The sequence below is a fragment of the Macaca nemestrina genome, chromosome 5 (assembly GCF_043159975.1).
Source record: "Macaca nemestrina isolate mMacNem1 chromosome 5, mMacNem.hap1, whole genome shotgun sequence".
Taxonomy (NCBI): domain Eukaryota; kingdom Metazoa; phylum Chordata; class Mammalia; order Primates; family Cercopithecidae; genus Macaca; species Macaca nemestrina.
In genome coordinates, this window is record NC_092129.1 from 162,931,454 (window position 1) to 162,949,129 (window position 17,676).

A 17,676-nucleotide genomic window follows, 5' to 3' on the forward strand; every position below is an offset into this window, starting at 1 on the left:
CAGTAATAGAAGAAAAGCTGCATTAAGCATATTACAGTTACATATAAACCATAGATAATCATTATTTGCAGTAAATAAGTAAAAGTTCAAAATGAGAGGTATAGCTAGCATAAGCTCCAGGAGTAGCATAGACTACGAGCTCCTTGAGGGCAGCGGCTGTCATGAGCAGTCATTGCGTCACCTGAATTGACTGGATGAATGTTGGTGGGGTTCATGTGACAGGCTGCTGGTTGAATCGGTGTGGCAGTTGTGAGCTGCTTAAGAGAAGGAACTTCATCTTACTCAAGAGTATACCCTTATTACTTGGCTGAATGCCTGTACCTATTGCGTGCTCAATTCACGTTTAGCAAATTAACGGTAATTAGAGAAGACAGCAGGTTAAATTGGAGACTACTACCATGCCCATCTGAAAGCAAAGGGGAGGAGTCAGAAAAAGGAAGACAGAGACTGCTGGGGAACAACTGGTGGGATTCCAGGACAGGCTGAAGGGATCTGATTGAGAGTTTAGGGGAAGAAAGAGCTTGGTGAAGAAAGAGAGGACCCTCTTCTGAGACAGGAAAGAAATAAAAAAGATCATGAATGAAGCACAGAATTATTTGCAAGGGCAAAGGAGAGAAGAGCAAAAAAGGCACAGATGTTTCCATCTTCCTACTTAGTGGAGATGATAATACGTAATTTTAAAGTGCATAGGTCACCGTCAGCGAAGACTATCATTACTACTCAATAGGAGTTAGGATGGAGCAAGTAGAATCTAAGCCTTGAAAATGGCAAAGTCTGAAAATAATCATTGTGTGTGCTGAGGGTGGAGGTGGCATGCTAGTGAGAGCTAGAAAGTTAAAAAACAACTGTAGATATGAACCGTAGTTTTCAAACTAATGTTTCAATTGTTCAATACTTTTATCAAAAACTGTACTAGGCACTGCAGAGGATTTAGAGAAATGTAAGATATGGCTCTTGTCCTGAAAAGTTAAATAACAACCCAGAGATATTACATGATAGAATGTGAATATATGCCAAAAAAGGGGGAAATGAGATAAGGGCAAATGTTCCATAATGAGAACTTTATTTATTACATATTTATTTTTCTATTAAAGTCTAATAATTAAAGTCCTCTACTGTTTTTGTTGTTTACAGGCAATAAAAGTCATTTTCTGGCTTTCATATTGGAGTAGTTATTTTAGTAGATATTTGAGTTCTTTTGTTTATGAAAAAATTGCTTCTCCTCAAGGTTCAGTGAACAAAACAGGTCACAGGGCTTTGGCTGAACACAGAGTCATTTCTTTTTTTTTTTTTTTTTTTTGAGACAGAGTCTCGCTTAGTCGCCCAGGCTGGAGTGCAATGGCGCGATCTCGGCTCACTGCAAGCTCCGCCTCCCGGGTTCACGCCATTCTCCTGCCTCAGCCTCCCGAGTAGCTGGGACTACAGGCGCCCGCCGCCTCGCCCGGCTTAATTTTTTGCATTTTTAGTAGAGACGGGGTTTCACCGTGTTAGCCAGGATGGTCTCGATCTCCTGACCTCGTGATCCACCCGCCTCGGCCTCCCAAAGTGCTGGGATTACAGGCGTGAGCCACCGCGCCCGGCCAGAGTCATTTCTTAGGTAGACAGAATAGATTCTTGTAAACAAATACCCTTTGTGTGAATGCACGACTGCTTTCCAGAGCTGGGCAACACACAAAAACTGTTACTACTGTCCAGCCACCCTGAGGTTGGGTCTGAGAGGGTTAAACTAAAAATCAAGTTATTGTTGCCTCTCCTTTAGTTCAGTACAGCTTTTCTATAATTCTCTAGAGCTAGGGAGCTGACAGCATGGATTTTTATTGAAGAAATGCTATGACATTTGTGCTAAATGTCACATTTCTCCCCCACAAACTAAAAATAGCATGTCACCATACCCCTACCCCTAATAAAATTGTTGGCTTGGAAATGACATTGATAAGCAAAATGAAGCATATAACCTTTTCTCTCCTTTTCTATAAATGTTTTATTTATTCCTGAGTAACATTTGGTATGTTTTGTAGGCTGAGATAGGAGGGACAAATCAGTAAATTTTACTGCTGAAGTAGTCTTTGCAGTATGGGGCTGTCATTTTTAAAGCATGTTTCAGGCAGGCACTGCTGTCATTTGAGTAGTGATCTAGTGACTGATAGAAAATATCTGTAGAAAGAATGCGTGCTCTCATAGTAATGTGACATTTTATGAGCAGTTTGACTGTTTTCATTACTCTGATTTCAGTCTGGGGAAGAGTAAGTTAGAAAGCCAGTGATGGAATATAGAAAGTCTGTCAGGACGAAGTTGACAGGACAAAACCTGAACTTGGGCTGTTGTATTTCACAGGACTTCATGGGAGTTATCTGAAGCCATTTTAAATATCAAGTGGACTTGACTGCTTCCTCTGATCAATCCCAAGGTCACTGGTTTAATTGATAAGACTGTTTGGCTAACTGACACACACTAAAAGCCAAGTTTAAAGCAAGCTTTACGGAGGCTTTGGCTGTATTTGCCTTCATTGCCCCAACTAGGTTTGGTTTTAAGGTGAAGATTTGGTCACACAGGGAAAATTTCATTACAGCAAACTTCATAACTACACTGTTCCCTTTAGAGAACACGGCCCGGGACTAAAGGAAATGGCCATGGAAGCAAGCTTGTACACATGCTAAGGAGGCATCAGGGGTTTTGTTTTTTGGCAAGGCCAGTAAGGAAATACCTGGGTATTTCTGTGAATACCTGAATACCTTGCTGGGTACTCATAAATACCTAACATCCATTCTTTTCTTGCTCCTGGAAGTGTGCTGTTTGTTAACTGCTGCAGTTTATGTGGGAAATCTACAGATCCTTGCCATCACTAGTTGGAATGGAAACGTCCAGGACAGGCCGGGCGCGGCAGCTCACGCCTGTAATCCCAGCACTTTGGGAGGCCGAGGCGGGTGGATCACGAGGTCAGGAGATTGAGACCATCCTGACTAACACGGTGAAACCCCATATCTACTAAAAAATACAAAAAATTAGCCAGGCGTGGTGGCGGGCGCCTGTAGTCCCAGCTGCTGCGGAGGCTGAGGCAGGAGAATGGCATGAACCTGGGAGGCCGAGCTTGCAGTGAGCTGAGACTGCGCCACTGCACTCCAGCCTGGACGACAGAGCGAGCGTCTGTCTCAAAATAAATAAATAAATAAAAAATAAATGTTCAGGACATTCATTTGTTATTTGGCTGCTGCACATTTTGGAATTCCCGAATTACTCAAGATTGATAGATACGATGGACTCACTTAATGAGTCACCTTAGCCAACTTCCCAGTGTTTGCATCTATGTGTGGCTTCTTTACTGTCTGTCAGTGTAGGCAGTCACTTTCAGAAAGGCCTGCCGGCATCACTCTAAATGTTCAATTACTTTTATTAGCATAACTTAGGGATGCAATTATCCATTCCAAGGCTTTTTTGGGAATGTGAGGATTCGTGAGGCTTTAGGATGTATCACTAGCAAATGTTGCAAGACCACTACCTACAAATTATTGCAACCAGATAGGTAAAGTGCTATTTCTACATTGTCTATCACTGAAGTAATTTTATTATATAAATTATCATTTAAAAATGTTTTTTGGGGCCAGGTGTGGTGGTTCATGCCTGTAATCCCAGCACTTTGGGAGGCCGAGGCGGGCGAATTACTTGAGGTCAGGAGTTTGACACCAGCCTGGCCAACATGACGAAACCCCATCTCTACTAAAACATACAAAAAAATTAGCTGGGCATGGTGGTGGGGTGTGCCTGTAATCCCAGCTACTTGGGAGGCTGAGGCAGGAGAATAGCTTGAACCTGGGAGGCGGAGGTTGTGGTGAGCCAAGATTGTGCCACTGCACTCCAGCCTGGGCAACAGAGTGAGACACTGTCTCAAAAAAAACCTTTTTTTTTTTTTTTTTTGAAGTAAATTACATTTCCTATTCTACTGTAACTCTTTGTCCTCCAAACCTCCAAATGTTTACTGACAGTAAGCTCCTTGAGGTAGGCCCCTATCTTAACGATTTGTATCCCTAAGCACTCAGCAGGCACACAATATATCCTGATATCTCCTTTATAATACTAAAGCTAATGCCCCTTATGCTACAAGATGCAAAACTTCATCCTAGGATAATAAGACTTTTAACTAAAAATGTAGTCTTCACTTCATATAGTTTATTCTTTTTTAGTCATGAATGGTAATCTTTTAAAATTGAAAAGTATGTGTACTTATTTTTGGTGAATTAGTCTATAGTTTGCCTTGTGTCTTGCCTATTACCTCTCCCCTGCAACAAAATTTTATTATTTATTTCTATGGCTTTGTAATCAATATACTATCACTCTTTGAAATTACAGATCATTTAAAACTAATCATTTTCTTCAACTTTGAAAACATAATCAGTGGTTTTTAAAAGCCTGCAGCAGTAGTTACTAGTATAAAAAGAAAAATAAATTCAGAAAAATCTGTAATTCAAAAAATAGGAAAAAATATCTATTTATTTGGAACTCTCAACTATAATACTGTAATTCTGTGCTTTGTTCAGGATATACACAACACTAAGAAATAAATCCTTCTGAATTTCGTAAAACAACCACACATTCTTCTGTATATATTCTGTTGTCTATGAATTAGGTTATTTAGTTTTTTTGACTAGCTGGTGATTAATACTTTCTACTAGGTTGGATTTTTTAGAAGGATTAATTAAGAATATTTATAAGGTGTGGCAGAAAAGGACAACCCCAAATTCACGGTTCTAGAAGTCCAGGATTTTTACTTCATGGCTCCTCAGTTAAGACACAATCCCTTCCCTTTTGGTTCATTCATAAACACTCCCACCTTCCTGTCTGCCTTCCCATCCCCCTCTGAAACAAAACATTTATTAACTGAAGTTTCCCACTGTGACAGAAATTACAGTCCTGTTAATGGTACAGATGGTGTAAAAAATGCAATCTAAAAACATGATTAAAAAACTCAGGAGCTAGGTAACCCAAGTTCATCTCAGACATGGCTGACCAGACATCTATGAGGAAGGAAATACATGTTTTTGGTTAATTAGTTTGCTTTTATCCATCCCTGTAATTAGAACATGCTTTCCCCCTACTTAATCCTAAAACAGTCATTAGATTTAATAAACCTTTCTAGATTGCCACAAATGAGAAAATGAATTAGTTAAAAAGTAAGTATTAAGCTGTATTAGCAATATGATTATAACATTCTGTGAATAAAAATGCTTTTGTTTAATTAAAGACAAAATACATCATTTTATAGCTTGTTGCAAAAGATTATACATGATTTTTTCCTTCTTCCTCATGTTGCTTCATAAGGTAGGAAAAACACCAATGTTGCCTCCACAGATATTATTTTGCCAAATGGAAGTGATTATTAATCATTCTTTCCAGAAATCAACCCTTAATTAGCTTCTTCTCAAGTCAAAGTCAAGTCAGGATCCCACAGGACTCAAAAAGAGAGGGTGGTCTTGGTTGCAGGGCACTAACCAGGAAGCTCAGCTTCAATCATGATCAAGGCTCTTGTGAATTAACAATGGACAATGGACACAGAGCTACAAGTTAGCGTTTGTTATTCTTATTATTTCCACCTCTAAGCCTTTGTGTGATGGTCTGATCTCCCATGGAGTCCAGAATGGCCCCATTACCCCTATCATACTCTATTTGCCAATCTCACAAGGAACTTAGTTACTCGGGTGTTACGTTTTGGATGATCAAATATTAAAACCATTTATTAAAAGAAAAAGCAACATACTAATAAAGTTGTGGACTCAAGCTTTCCAGGTTTTTATCTGGTTGAGCATTCTTTATACTAAATAAAATTATCTTTTCTATTTATCCAGAAACATTGGGGAAAAAAAAGACCTTATGTGTTAAAAACTTGAATTGGTCCTTGCCTGGATTTGGTGATGCTTGCACAGCAAGCGACTACCTGTTGGACTGTAGGTTCTAGGTATTGACTTCCGCCCAACCAATCAATCCCCTGCCTGTGCTTGCTGAAGAAGCCTTTGGTCATGGCATCCATAAACATTATTGCTGATGGACCATGGATATGTGCAGGCTTCCAAAAATGTAGATTTGGATCTGAATCAGACAGGAAAACTGTAGGGGAAAACAGAAGGTTTATTTTGATTACAGAACCGAAGAAATACTGGATAGAAAGGTAAATTCGAGAGTATCTTAGAGGGACCAGTCTATCCTACAAATAACACTAGAGGCTGTCAAAATGATTCTACATGTTTTCCTCCTCTCTCCAATGTTTAACCTTAAGGTCCAATTGGCTCTTTTCACCTTTATTTTGAGCCGAACCTATCTGAATTTGAAGGACAGATTGGAAAGGTTAGGGTCAGAAATAAAAAACACCCTTTCCTCCTGGGCTCTGGGACATGGACTGTGATTTTTTTGGGGCAATTTTTATGGAAGAATGGTACTCCATGAAGACATTAGTTGTTCATGTCAGCCATCTAATTTAATGATTAAATTAATCTTTCCAATTTAAGAGCAGGGAAAAATCCAAGACCCAGAAAGCATGTGTTGGAGCTCAGACAAATGCCTGGTCCCTGATACTCAATGCAGTATTTGACGATGTTTTATTTTACCGGGTAACTGTAGTGCATGCAGTCCAGACCCACTAAGGAGAGAAGAAGGATGTAACATTGGATATTAGCAGTTTAGAAGGGTACAATCTCCAAGCCAGTTTTCAGACGCATTTATTTTATTAAAAAATGTTACATTCTAGTCCACTAGAACCTTTAGGATATACCACTCTTTGTGCTGCCTAGTGTCAACAGTACTGAACTATAGAATCAGTAATAAACCAGCCATGTAATTTTATTTATTTTTTTATTTTTTATTGTTTTAGGCGGAGTCTTGCTCTGTCGCCCAGGCTGGAGTGCAGTGGCACTATCTCGGCTCACTGCAAGCTCCGCCTCCTGGGTTCACGCCGTTCTCCTGCCTCAGCCTCCTTAGTAGCTGGGACTACAGCTGTCCGCCACCACACCTGGCTAATTTTTTATATTTTTAGTAGAGACGGGGTTTCACTGTGTTAGCCAGGATGGTCTCGATCTCCTGACCTCGTGATCCACCCGTCTTGGCCTCTCAAAGTGCTGGGATTACAGGCATGAGCCACCGCGCCCAGCTGTAAATTTTATTTTATTTTGTGGCAGGATCTCACTCTGTAGCCCAGGGTGAATGCCGTGGTGTGATCATAGTTTGCAGCAGCCTTGAACTCTTGGGTTCAAGTGATACTGCCATGTCTGCCTCCTGAGTAGCTGGGACTACAAGTGCCACCAGGTCCAGTGAATTTTTGATATTTTGTAGAGATGGGATCCTGCTACATTATCCAGATTGGCAGCCATGTAATTTTAGACAGAGACTTTGCTTCTTTGGGCTGTCAAGTGGTTAAGGTGATCTGTATGATTCTTTCTAATTACTTGATATCACTCTATTCCCTAACATCACAGATTGCAAATCTGATTTACCATTCTTTGTTGAGATTAACTTGGTCCCCTAAAAGCAGCCAGGAATTAAGAATAAGCTGCTCCTTCATAAGTGAGGTGGAATAAAAGAGATGTGTGTGAAGATGGGCACTTGACCTAGGGGTTACTAGAGAATTCTAGTTTTCTGAGATGTTGCTAACCAGTTTCACAAGAGGAGGGGAAAAAAATCTTCTCTCATAACAATGTCACAAAGCTTTTGGAATTTTTCTAAGCAGTTACTACAAAGGAGATATTTATTCTAAATGTGGAAAGATCAGTTCAGTAAATGAAGACATTTACTTTATTACCATAATTTAACATTTTTATAGACTTTCTGCTCTTCATCATTGAGAACAAACATGAAAATTTGCACACTTCCAACAGTTAGGACATTGTTCTGAGAAGGAAAATGTGACTGCCTGGAAATAGAGGCTGTGAATCAAGTGCATGCAAATGAGCTCCATGCCACCCAGCTCTGCAGCCCTCCTAGAAACATGTGTAAGACATTATAATCCTGAAGGCTCTAGGCAGCCTAGCGGGACATGACCACCTAGGGCTCAAGCCTAGCAAGCGAGAACTTATTTTGGACACGTCATGAGGTTGAAATCACTTTGTGTAAATCTCAGATTTAAAGCAAATAAGAATACTTCAAACAGAAAATCTTAGAAAAGATGTAAAGCTAGGGCACATCCCTTATCTCCCTCCTCACCCCACACTCAATTTGCCTGGTCTCATCTTTTTCGTTTCTGGTTTTTTTGTTTGTTTGTGTTTTCTTTTTGGAGACAAGCTCAGTCTCACTGTGTCACCCAGGCTGGAGTGCAATGGCATGATGATCATGGCTCACTGCGGCCTCAACCTCCTGGGCTCAGGTGATCCTCCTACCTGAGTCTCCCAGGTAGCTGGGACTATAAGTACATGCCACCACACCAAGCTAATTTTTTTTTTGGGGTATTTTTTTGTAGAGATGGGGTTTCACCATGTTGCCTAGGCTGATCTCTAACTCATGGTCTCAAGCAATCTGCCCACTTTGGCCTCCAAAGTGCTAGGATTACATGCGTGAGCCACCATGCCTGGCCTCATCTTCAGTTTTTAAGAACAAACAGGTGATTCAGTATAAAATGTCACAGGAATGCCAGAATCCATTCCCAGTATATGAAACTGGACTCCGCTGACCAAAGCACAGTACTTAGCATTCAATAGTTGCTTTAAGAACAGTTGTTCACTTATGTGACTTTACTCTGTTGCAGGGAAAACAACAGTTGCATCTCTAAGCTCTATTGCATTTGACCTTCACAATTCTGTGAGGCTGGCTAATAGGACGCTGTGTAATTTTATGTCACTTTCACAGATCAGAAAACTGAGGATCAAATAAGTCAAATAACTTGTTTGAGAGTTATTTGGCTAGGTGGTGAGATGATTCATAGGTAAAGTGCTTTGTAGAAAGTACTACACAAATGAAAGTAACTAACACGATGATTTGGGCACATATCTATAAATTAAGGCAAAATTTAAAACTTCTCATGGAATAGTATCTCAGTCTTTTCTGAATATAACGTACCTACTAAAATTGTGCTGTTTTTCACCATCCAACTCTCTCTTCCCTTAGCCATAAATGAGGGGCTACTCCCACTTTACACCAGAATGGCAGGCTACTCAGCATCGTGAAATGCACCATTCTACAACCTGAGTCGATCCAGACAGGCTGTCACCGGGCATTCAACAGAGAGCAGCAACATACACAATTACCCTCCTGACTAGGGTCCCTTGAGACACAGGTCTTGAGAATTCTGGCATTAAGAAACAGTGTTGGTGACAATAATCTTTCAGGCTGACTTAATGTGGAAAGAAAACAGCATTAAACAATTATGCTGCACATGAACATTCTATATAACAGTGTATAGTTGATCATTTTTATGGTTTCATAAAAATTCATTTGCTTTTGGGTGTTACAAATACACTAGGAAACTGAAACATCTAATATGGGCAAGGCACCACCTAAAAAATAAAAGCCTGACAAATTAAAAAAATAAAATATCAGTTTCTAACCTACACCACATCAAGTCAATTTTGCTTGAAAACAAAAACTAAGCTTTTGTCTAAGGCTGCTAGTCACCCCCATTTTTCTTCAACAGAAAAATTAACAAAGGAACTTTTGTGGTGAAATGCTAGTATTAAAGGTTTATAGAGTCCTGCCCTACACTCCTGAGACATGTTCATCATTACAGACACACTTGCTTTCATGACACAACACTTAAATGGAAAAGAAAAAAAACCCTACAGACTAGAGAAATGCTCAGAGAAAAACAAACTTTTAAAGATTTGTTACTGTGTGTATTTCTAACTTTCCTAATTTAGGGTATCCTGACTTATGCTATTGGCTGCTTTTATTTTTGATCTTCTGGCAAAATTGTGTTTTTAGCTTCTAAGAGGTGAAATATGACTAAATGAAGTACAAATGTAGAGATTTTTGTTTCACCATCTGAGAATAAGGATTAGGGCAAAGCAGCAAATTAACTATGTTCCCTACATTTTGAGCCTGATAGAATGATTATTTGGCTACATGCTGCATAGATCATGCATTCTTCTCTGTAACAAGGCAAATTAGATATTTATGCTTCTATTCCAAACAAAGCAGACACACTGTCTGGCAGGATTTTTTTCTACACTAGTTAGAACTCTTGTAAGTAAAGCTTACGAGTTTTATCACATGGCACTTCAACCCTGCTACACATAAACAATCTTTATGAGGGTCATACTGTTTCTTACTTTACAGTCAATAAATGTACCACTACCATTACCATCTTCAACTTCTTCCAATAATTGTAAAAGTAACGTTGCCTTGCTTGAATTGGCACACAAACTAGTTCATATTTACTCTTTAAGGTTGCAGTATTACATTTTGTATTTCTCTTTTTCTCCTAAAGCATTCTATTTGTACTTTGGTCCACGCTTTTGGTTCAAATTGTCAACAACACTGCTCATGTCTGAATCTTCATAATACCTGGCACTATGCTCCTCTTATTCTAGACACGTCGGCCACTGCCTCCCATAACCTGCTGAGTTGCTGCCAATGAGGGTCCTTAGCCTATGAATCTAGCCAGTCTCATTTAGTTCTTGAGCTCATCATCATCAGAATGGAGGGTACACTGGCGGTCACCAGTCCACCAGGAGGTAGGTGCTAGACTTAGTACCATAAATTCTGCTGTTTGGGTAAAAACTGGGCACCCCAGATTCTATGATGTCCCAGTCTCCTGCCAGACTGGCTTGATCCAGATGAGCAGATTTTTTTTTTTTTCTTCATATGGCAGCTCTGGCTAAGTATTATTGCCTTACCTAGAATGCTAGTCACTCAGAGAGGACCCTGTCCTACCTGCTTGCCTCTATCTCAAGTAAGCCATCCTCTTGCCAGGAGGGGAGAAAAGCAAGGAAAGAACTGGCAGCAAGTTTCTGATTCTTTGGCATCTAACTTGGAATCTGGTACAAAACAGAGTCACTGCTGGGAACACCTAGACCAGTCTGGTGCACAGTACTGAGGACCAGCTATTTAAATGTTTTTCCTTCCTTCTTTTTTTTGGAAAGAAAAATTTCAGATCCACCAGGAACCAACTGATTTATAAGATATGATAAAGATTAATGACTAGAAAAAATGGCATTAAAGACAAGCACCAAAGTTTTCAGTATAAGATTTAAGAGACACAAAATTATTCTGTCAAATTTCTAAATGCTTACTCCAACTTCCGTAGTTACCTCATTTTGGGTCAATATGTTTGTGGACTGGCTGGGTCCAAGCTCCAAACTTTGAACAGTGTTGGCTGGGTCCCTCCTACTACCATATCCCACTCACAGTCTTAAGGGCTACTGAGCAAATAAAGCCTGAGCTAACCCTCTTATGTGGATAATTTCTCTACCCCTTCTTCCTACCTCGCTCCTAAGGTTTCTTCCCCATCCGTAATGCCAGTGTTGCTTCATGCCAAGACTCTTCCTTGGCATAAAGTTATGAGGAATACACAGTGAATGTCTGTCAAATGAACTAATTCCTGTCTGACAATGTCACTGATTGAGTCATCCATTCAAAAATTATTAAGTACCCACTATGTGTCAGGCACTGAGTGAATTGCTAGGACATACACCTTATTCTTAAGTAGCTTTTAGTCTAGTGGGAGGACATGAAAATAAATAACCACAATTCACTGGGACAAATGTCACGGCAGAGGGAAGCACAGAGTGCTTATTCCAGATATTCCAGGCTGGGTTTGTGAGAAGCAAAGGTTTCGTGGAGGTGCCTGGGCTGAGTCCTGAAGGATGAAAAAACATTTGCTAGAAGAGAAAGTAGGTCAGGAGCCTAAGAAATAAAATCTGCAAAGATGTAGAAGTAGACAGAGCTTGGCATGATCCAGAACGAAGTAGCTCAGTAAGGATTAAATATAGCGTGCAAGGGGGGAGTGGTAAAATATAAGGCTTGTGTAGTGATATGGTTTGGCTGTGTCCCCATTCAAATCTCAACTTGAACTGTAACTCCCAGAATTCCCATGTGTTGTGGGAGGGACCCAGGGGGAGGTAATGGGTCCCGTGCTGGTCTTTCCCATGCTATTCTCGAGATAGTGAATAAGTCTCATGAGATCTGATGGGTTTATCAGGGGTTTCCGTTTTTGCTTCTCTCCTCATTTTCTCCGGGCGCTGCCATGTAAGAAGTGCCTTTTGCCTCCCGCCATGATTCGGAGGCCTCCCCAGCCATGTGGAACTGTAAGTCCAATTAAACCTCTTTTTCTTCCCAGTCTCAGGTATGTCTTTATCAGCAGCATGAAAACAGACTAATACATTTAGTAAGCAGGACAAGTTTTTAAGGAATCCAGTGTATTTTAATGCTGAGTGCTAGTGATACTGTGAGCACAACAATGCTTTGCTGTGACAGACTGTGCTGTGCAACATTTAGGATGTTTAGCATCTCTGGCCCCTAGGAGCGTAATGCCAGTAGTACCACTAGCAACAACCAACCCCTCCCTATTTCCATATACCCCCTTGATAGAGTGACACCAACCCTGACTGAGAACCTCCGGTAGATAGATAATTTGGTCAGAAAGTGGACAAGTCTCTTAAAAACGTGCAGTGATACTAGTTTGACTGAATTAAAGTTTTATCATAAAGGTATGCCCAAGTCAGGTGGGGAGGACATCAGCCACATCCAAGGTGTGTCCAAAGAAAACCACGTCTGGCTCCTCTAGTGTTTGCATTTGGTCTCAATGCAAGTAATTTGCAAGTAGCTTTACCATAAATACAATTCCAGTTGGCAAGAATTTACTTAGAAACTATTCAATGTCAGCTACTAGCCTAGGTTCCTTTAAGGATGTTCAAAGACATAAGACATCGTCCTTTCCCCTGAGAAATGTACAGTATAGTTGCTAAGATATAATTAAGTGAGCACACAAGGCAGTATATAATCCAGTGTTGGACAGTGTATCATTCATATGTTTCATGGGAGCATTTAGCAATTAAGTGAATTCCTCTATATTACTTCTCCTTGATCTTCCGTATCTACCCAAATCCTCTATCAGAACAGTACAACAAAGAAAGAAGCAAAAAGTCAGCAGAAAGCTGAGATTATCAACAATTATCTGTGCGTTTTTGCAGTCTTTCCCTTATTAGGGATTGTGAAGAAAATACCCTTGTAATTTACCTGAGTGGAAAAAAGACATTTTTGCTTGTAATACATTGTCTTCATTATTAACAAGATTTTCATTTGCTTTCAGATATTTTCTAAAAGTAAAGACTTTAAAGAAAGGCACAGTAGGGTGGGAGCAGTGGTTTACATTTGTAATCCCAGCACTTTGGGGGACTGAGGTAGGAGGATCGCTTGAGCCCAGGAGTTTGAGACAAGCCTGGGCAACAGAGTGAGACCCCATCTCTACAAAAAATTAAAAATTAGTTACATGGTGTTGCGTGCCTGTAGTCCTAGCTACTCGAAAGGCTGAGGTGGGAGGATTGTTTGAACCTGGGAGGTTGAGGCTGCACTGAGCCATGTTCACACTACTGCACTCTAGCCTGAGTGAGAGAGCGAGACCCTGTTTCAAGGAAAAAAAAAGGAAAGGAAAGGCACAGTAAAACTGATTTTGCACTGAAGGTAGAAGTTATTTTCCTCTACCTTTTCTTGCTCTTTAAGTCTTTCTTGGGACATGTTGATGACCAGGAATAACCATAGCTAGTAGTTCTGCTGTAAGTAACATCCTCTGTTCTGTTTCCAATTCCCTTCCTTGATGACATTGTGCATTTTACCGGACGACTTGGTCACAAGTGAAATGGGCCTCTGCCAGAAGGGAACAGTTTCCAGTGATTTGTGGATCTCTTTGGTGGGTCAGAAGTCATCAAAAGTAGCCACTTAAGGCGAAAGAGCCAATTAAAAGCAATTTTCAGGGACTCCATAATTGACATGTTCCAGAAAGTCTGTTGGAAAACAGAAAGGTTCACTAACACATGAGAATCAACAATTAGTAGCTAATACTTTGGCTTAAATCCCTTCTCTTCTGTTAAAATGAAAATAGCCAGGGAGATTCTCCTATTGACCCTTTTCAATAATGTATATCTCGTAATGGACGTGCTTCTCACATTCTCTCTTGAAAGCAGGCTTGACTGGATGACTGGAGACAGTGCGAGGTCGCCGAGTCCATAAGCAGCAAGAAGGGCACACAGAGGGGGAAAGGAGAAGCTCACTGCCGGAGGAGGCAAACTTGACTTCACAATGTTCTCTGGGGTGGGACCTGACTTTGACCCCATGTATATAAATGGGCTTGACTGAGTTAATCCATGCTTATAAGTGTCCAGGTGCTTGTGTCTTATGGTAATGTTTTTTTTTTCAGTTGCCATTGAAAGATGTGAGAAACGAAACATGAAAATATTTAATAATTCAGCATTTCCAAGTGTCTAGACTACTGAACATATTATCCAAGAAATTATTTAGAAGAAAGGGAAAGGAAATAGGCGAGAGATTTGATGAGTACTGACTATGAATCAGTGGTTTTCAGAGTTTTATTTCTCACAGAGTAGATACTATTTTCCCTGTTTCACAGATGACAAATGTGAGGGTCAGATAGATTAGGAAACGTGCCCAAAGTTTCACAGCTAGTCAATGAGAGAAAGCATTTTCCAAGCCAGGTTCACTTGGCTGCAAAGCACGCACTCTTTCTGATACACAGCATACTGCCTAGATGTTTTAGCACATTTGGATTACAAAAATGTTAGAAATAAAATTATGTTTGTGAAAGGATGGGCATTTAAAAAGCTCTGGGTTGTGGTTGTCTGAAGTTGAAATTATAAAATGATAGTTCCCCCCAGCACACACACGCGCGCGCGCGCACACACACACACACACACACACACGTTGGTGATTATGGCTGAGTCACTGAATTTATTTGGAAGAACCATCTTCTTTTGCATGACAGAATACAGATGGCCATAAACTATTTACCCAGACATTTTGGGGTTGAGGGATGCAATCATCATTTGAAACAAAAATACAACTCTAGGAATACATATGAAAGTGAATTACTTTGTTAATGTGAAAGGGAAAAGGGGGAAGATGAATAAAACAGCAAGAATACAGCTGAAAAGAGACTAAAAGGAACAAGGGGAAACTGTCTTTGAGCACAAGGCATATGTGTATGCTACACAGAGAGTTGGTTTAGAAATGTTTATAAACAATGGATGTTTGTGGAATGGAAAATTGAATAGCTGTGATATTAAGGCTTTTCACTCCTGGGAAAAATATGGACACCGTGGCTTATAAGTTATTTGATTCTGACAAGCATCTTCCTACCTCCTCTAACATTTGGTTATATTAACTATATTAGAGGCTTTTCCTTTTATTAGTCTGTGTTTCTGCCATCTGAAAACAATGAGCTTAAACAGCTATCATGCTGTCATTTTACTCTGTGAATAGGCTCTTTAATAAAGAAACCTAATGAAATGATTGTTTTAAAAAAGAAAAAAATTTCCATTCTATACGTGTTTTATTTCTTAAAACATCCCTAAATTATAAAGATTCTCTGAAACAATAAAATATCTCACATATTCAGAGGATGACTTTAGCCTATTGTTTCAGGGCTTTTTCATGCCTTAACTCCTTTTGAAAACCATAACAGGCTGTGAAAAAGAAAACAAATTAAGGAGAATAGTTCCTTCCTTTATATGATAAATCTGCATTTGGCTGTGACGGTCAAGTACAAACTGTAAATAACTGAAATAACTCACAACTAGGAATATACAGGTTAATCAACTACGATTAAAAATAAATAGGTTTTTCACCAAGAACAGTATCTTTAACTCGAAATTAAATAATTGCAGCATACTAGGTAAACTATAAAATAAGGAATTTCTAAAAGCAGAGAATGATGTTCTTTCTCCATTGTGAATCTGATGAGTCTTGGTGACCTTTTGTTCACATTAATGCTGACAAACTCTGCATAATGCATGACCATCCCAACCCCCTTCTCCTCCCAATAGTTACTGCTTTGATTCTAATCTGTATTCAAGGGTATGGGGTGGGACACTTTAGTAAGGGGTGGGGGTGAGGGGATGGCAATGGTAGACATTGGTCAGGGCTGTCAGTAATCTTGGAGGCCTTTGGGAAGAGCAGAGGGCAATAATTATTGCAGTATAGGAGAGACAGCTAGGAAGTAATTCCTCCGTGTTACCTTTATGATTTGAGAAGGCATCCAAAGAAATGACACATACGAGTTCAGTGCTATGAAGGAAAAAGCACTGGACAGTTATTTGGATGGGTATCCACTTGGTTTTCTTGGTTACAATTTAAGGCAAATATGAAACTCAAAAAGGTACCTTGGGACCATCGTGTTCTTGGGAAGTTGACACAAGAACCACAAGTTTAGAGAAACCTCTAAATATTGATCTTAGAAAAAAAGAAGTACACATTTTTAGTTCTTAGGGGAAAGAGCAATAGATTTATTTGAATGAAATAATTAATGAGTCATGGTCCCCACAACCACTTTCAAGCATGAATCTAGCAGTGAATAATTTGTGCTTTCAAAGTTTCGAATGACCTTCAGTTAAACTTTTATTACAAGGTTCCTTTAAAACACATTTATGCTTTGCTGTTAACACTACTACTAATAATACAGTAATTACTACTAGTGGTAGTAATGGCATTACATATGAATCTTAGAATTAAAATTAGCTGTTCATCTCCATCCTCCCCACCAGCCTGAGAGTGTGTCAACACATGGGACCACACAGAATCTTATTGTTTGTATTTTCAATGTCTTGCATATAGTGACAATAAGCTAATGTTTTAAAAAACTATATATAAAGACTATTGAGTCCTATTACAAACACATTGTTTACATGCATATAAATCCTGTGCTATGACACTAGGTACAAGCATACAGAGGACACCTAACTTCACTTAAAGTCTAAGTAAACAGAAAACATGGCCTATAGTGATTTCCCTGAGTTGGAGAACTATACATAATCTGGTTGTCCTTCGGACAAGCTGGTAATATGAAGAAGAGGCAATACCAATGTAAACACTGATATATTCATGATAATGCAAAAACATTAAGATTCATTAAAATGTTACAAATAAGAAAATCCCTTGTGTTTTGGTATTTATATACTTGTAAGAGGTTTATTTGGCATTCTGGGAGTTTATTACATTTCGAATCAAAGTCTACTGACGACTCGGGGAGGGAGAGGAAAGCTGTCAGGTTCTCTAACTTATCCATCTGTTCATGCCCCCCTCCTGGACGGCACCCGTTCTCCAATGGAGGAGCGGAGGACTGGCCTCTTGAAAGCTGTCTTTCTGGCACTGCCTTCCTGAGCGAATGAAATGGTTTGGTTTAAAATACCTTCCCTTTCAGTCCTGTCCCAGCTTCCGGATGAAAGCCCTTAATTTTAAAGAAGCACAGTTCAATAGTTTCTATGTTGCTGGAAGAAGAAAATTAAATTATGCTGTAATTATGTAGTGAACTAGCATATGGTCCCTTACAGGGGAAAAGCAGTTTTTAACCTCTCCTGTAAACTCTAGAGGGAACTTACAGAAGAGAAATTCAGGCACCAGGAAACACATGTATTCATCATTTTATTGGTTCTTAAAATTTACTGTGACATGGGAGGAGAATGTATCATCGTGCATACTCTCATGAATGCAGCAGATGAAATCCAGGAAAGTTTAATCAATAAAAATGACAGTACATAT

The 17,676-nt window shown here is 39.6% G+C and overlaps 1 protein-coding gene across 2 annotated transcripts in view; it reads right to left on the reverse strand.

The window, feature by feature from the left end:
* LOC105482632 (CDKAL1 threonylcarbamoyladenosine tRNA methylthiotransferase) overlaps positions 1-17,676 on the reverse strand; it is a 714,041-nt gene that overhangs the window by 83,405 nt on the left and 612,960 nt on the right. Inside the window, exon 14 of one of the 2 annotated variants that reach the window (XM_071097573.1) lies at positions 3,030-13,910. The exons of the other annotated variant lie outside the window; for it this stretch is intronic. Coding sequence (XP_070953674.1) covers positions 13,755-13,910 — 156 coding nt within the window. The 3' untranslated portion in view covers positions 3,030-13,754. Of the gene's footprint in view, positions 1-3,029; positions 13,911-17,676 lie in introns of those variants that run through there. 2 annotated transcript variants of the gene reach the window in all.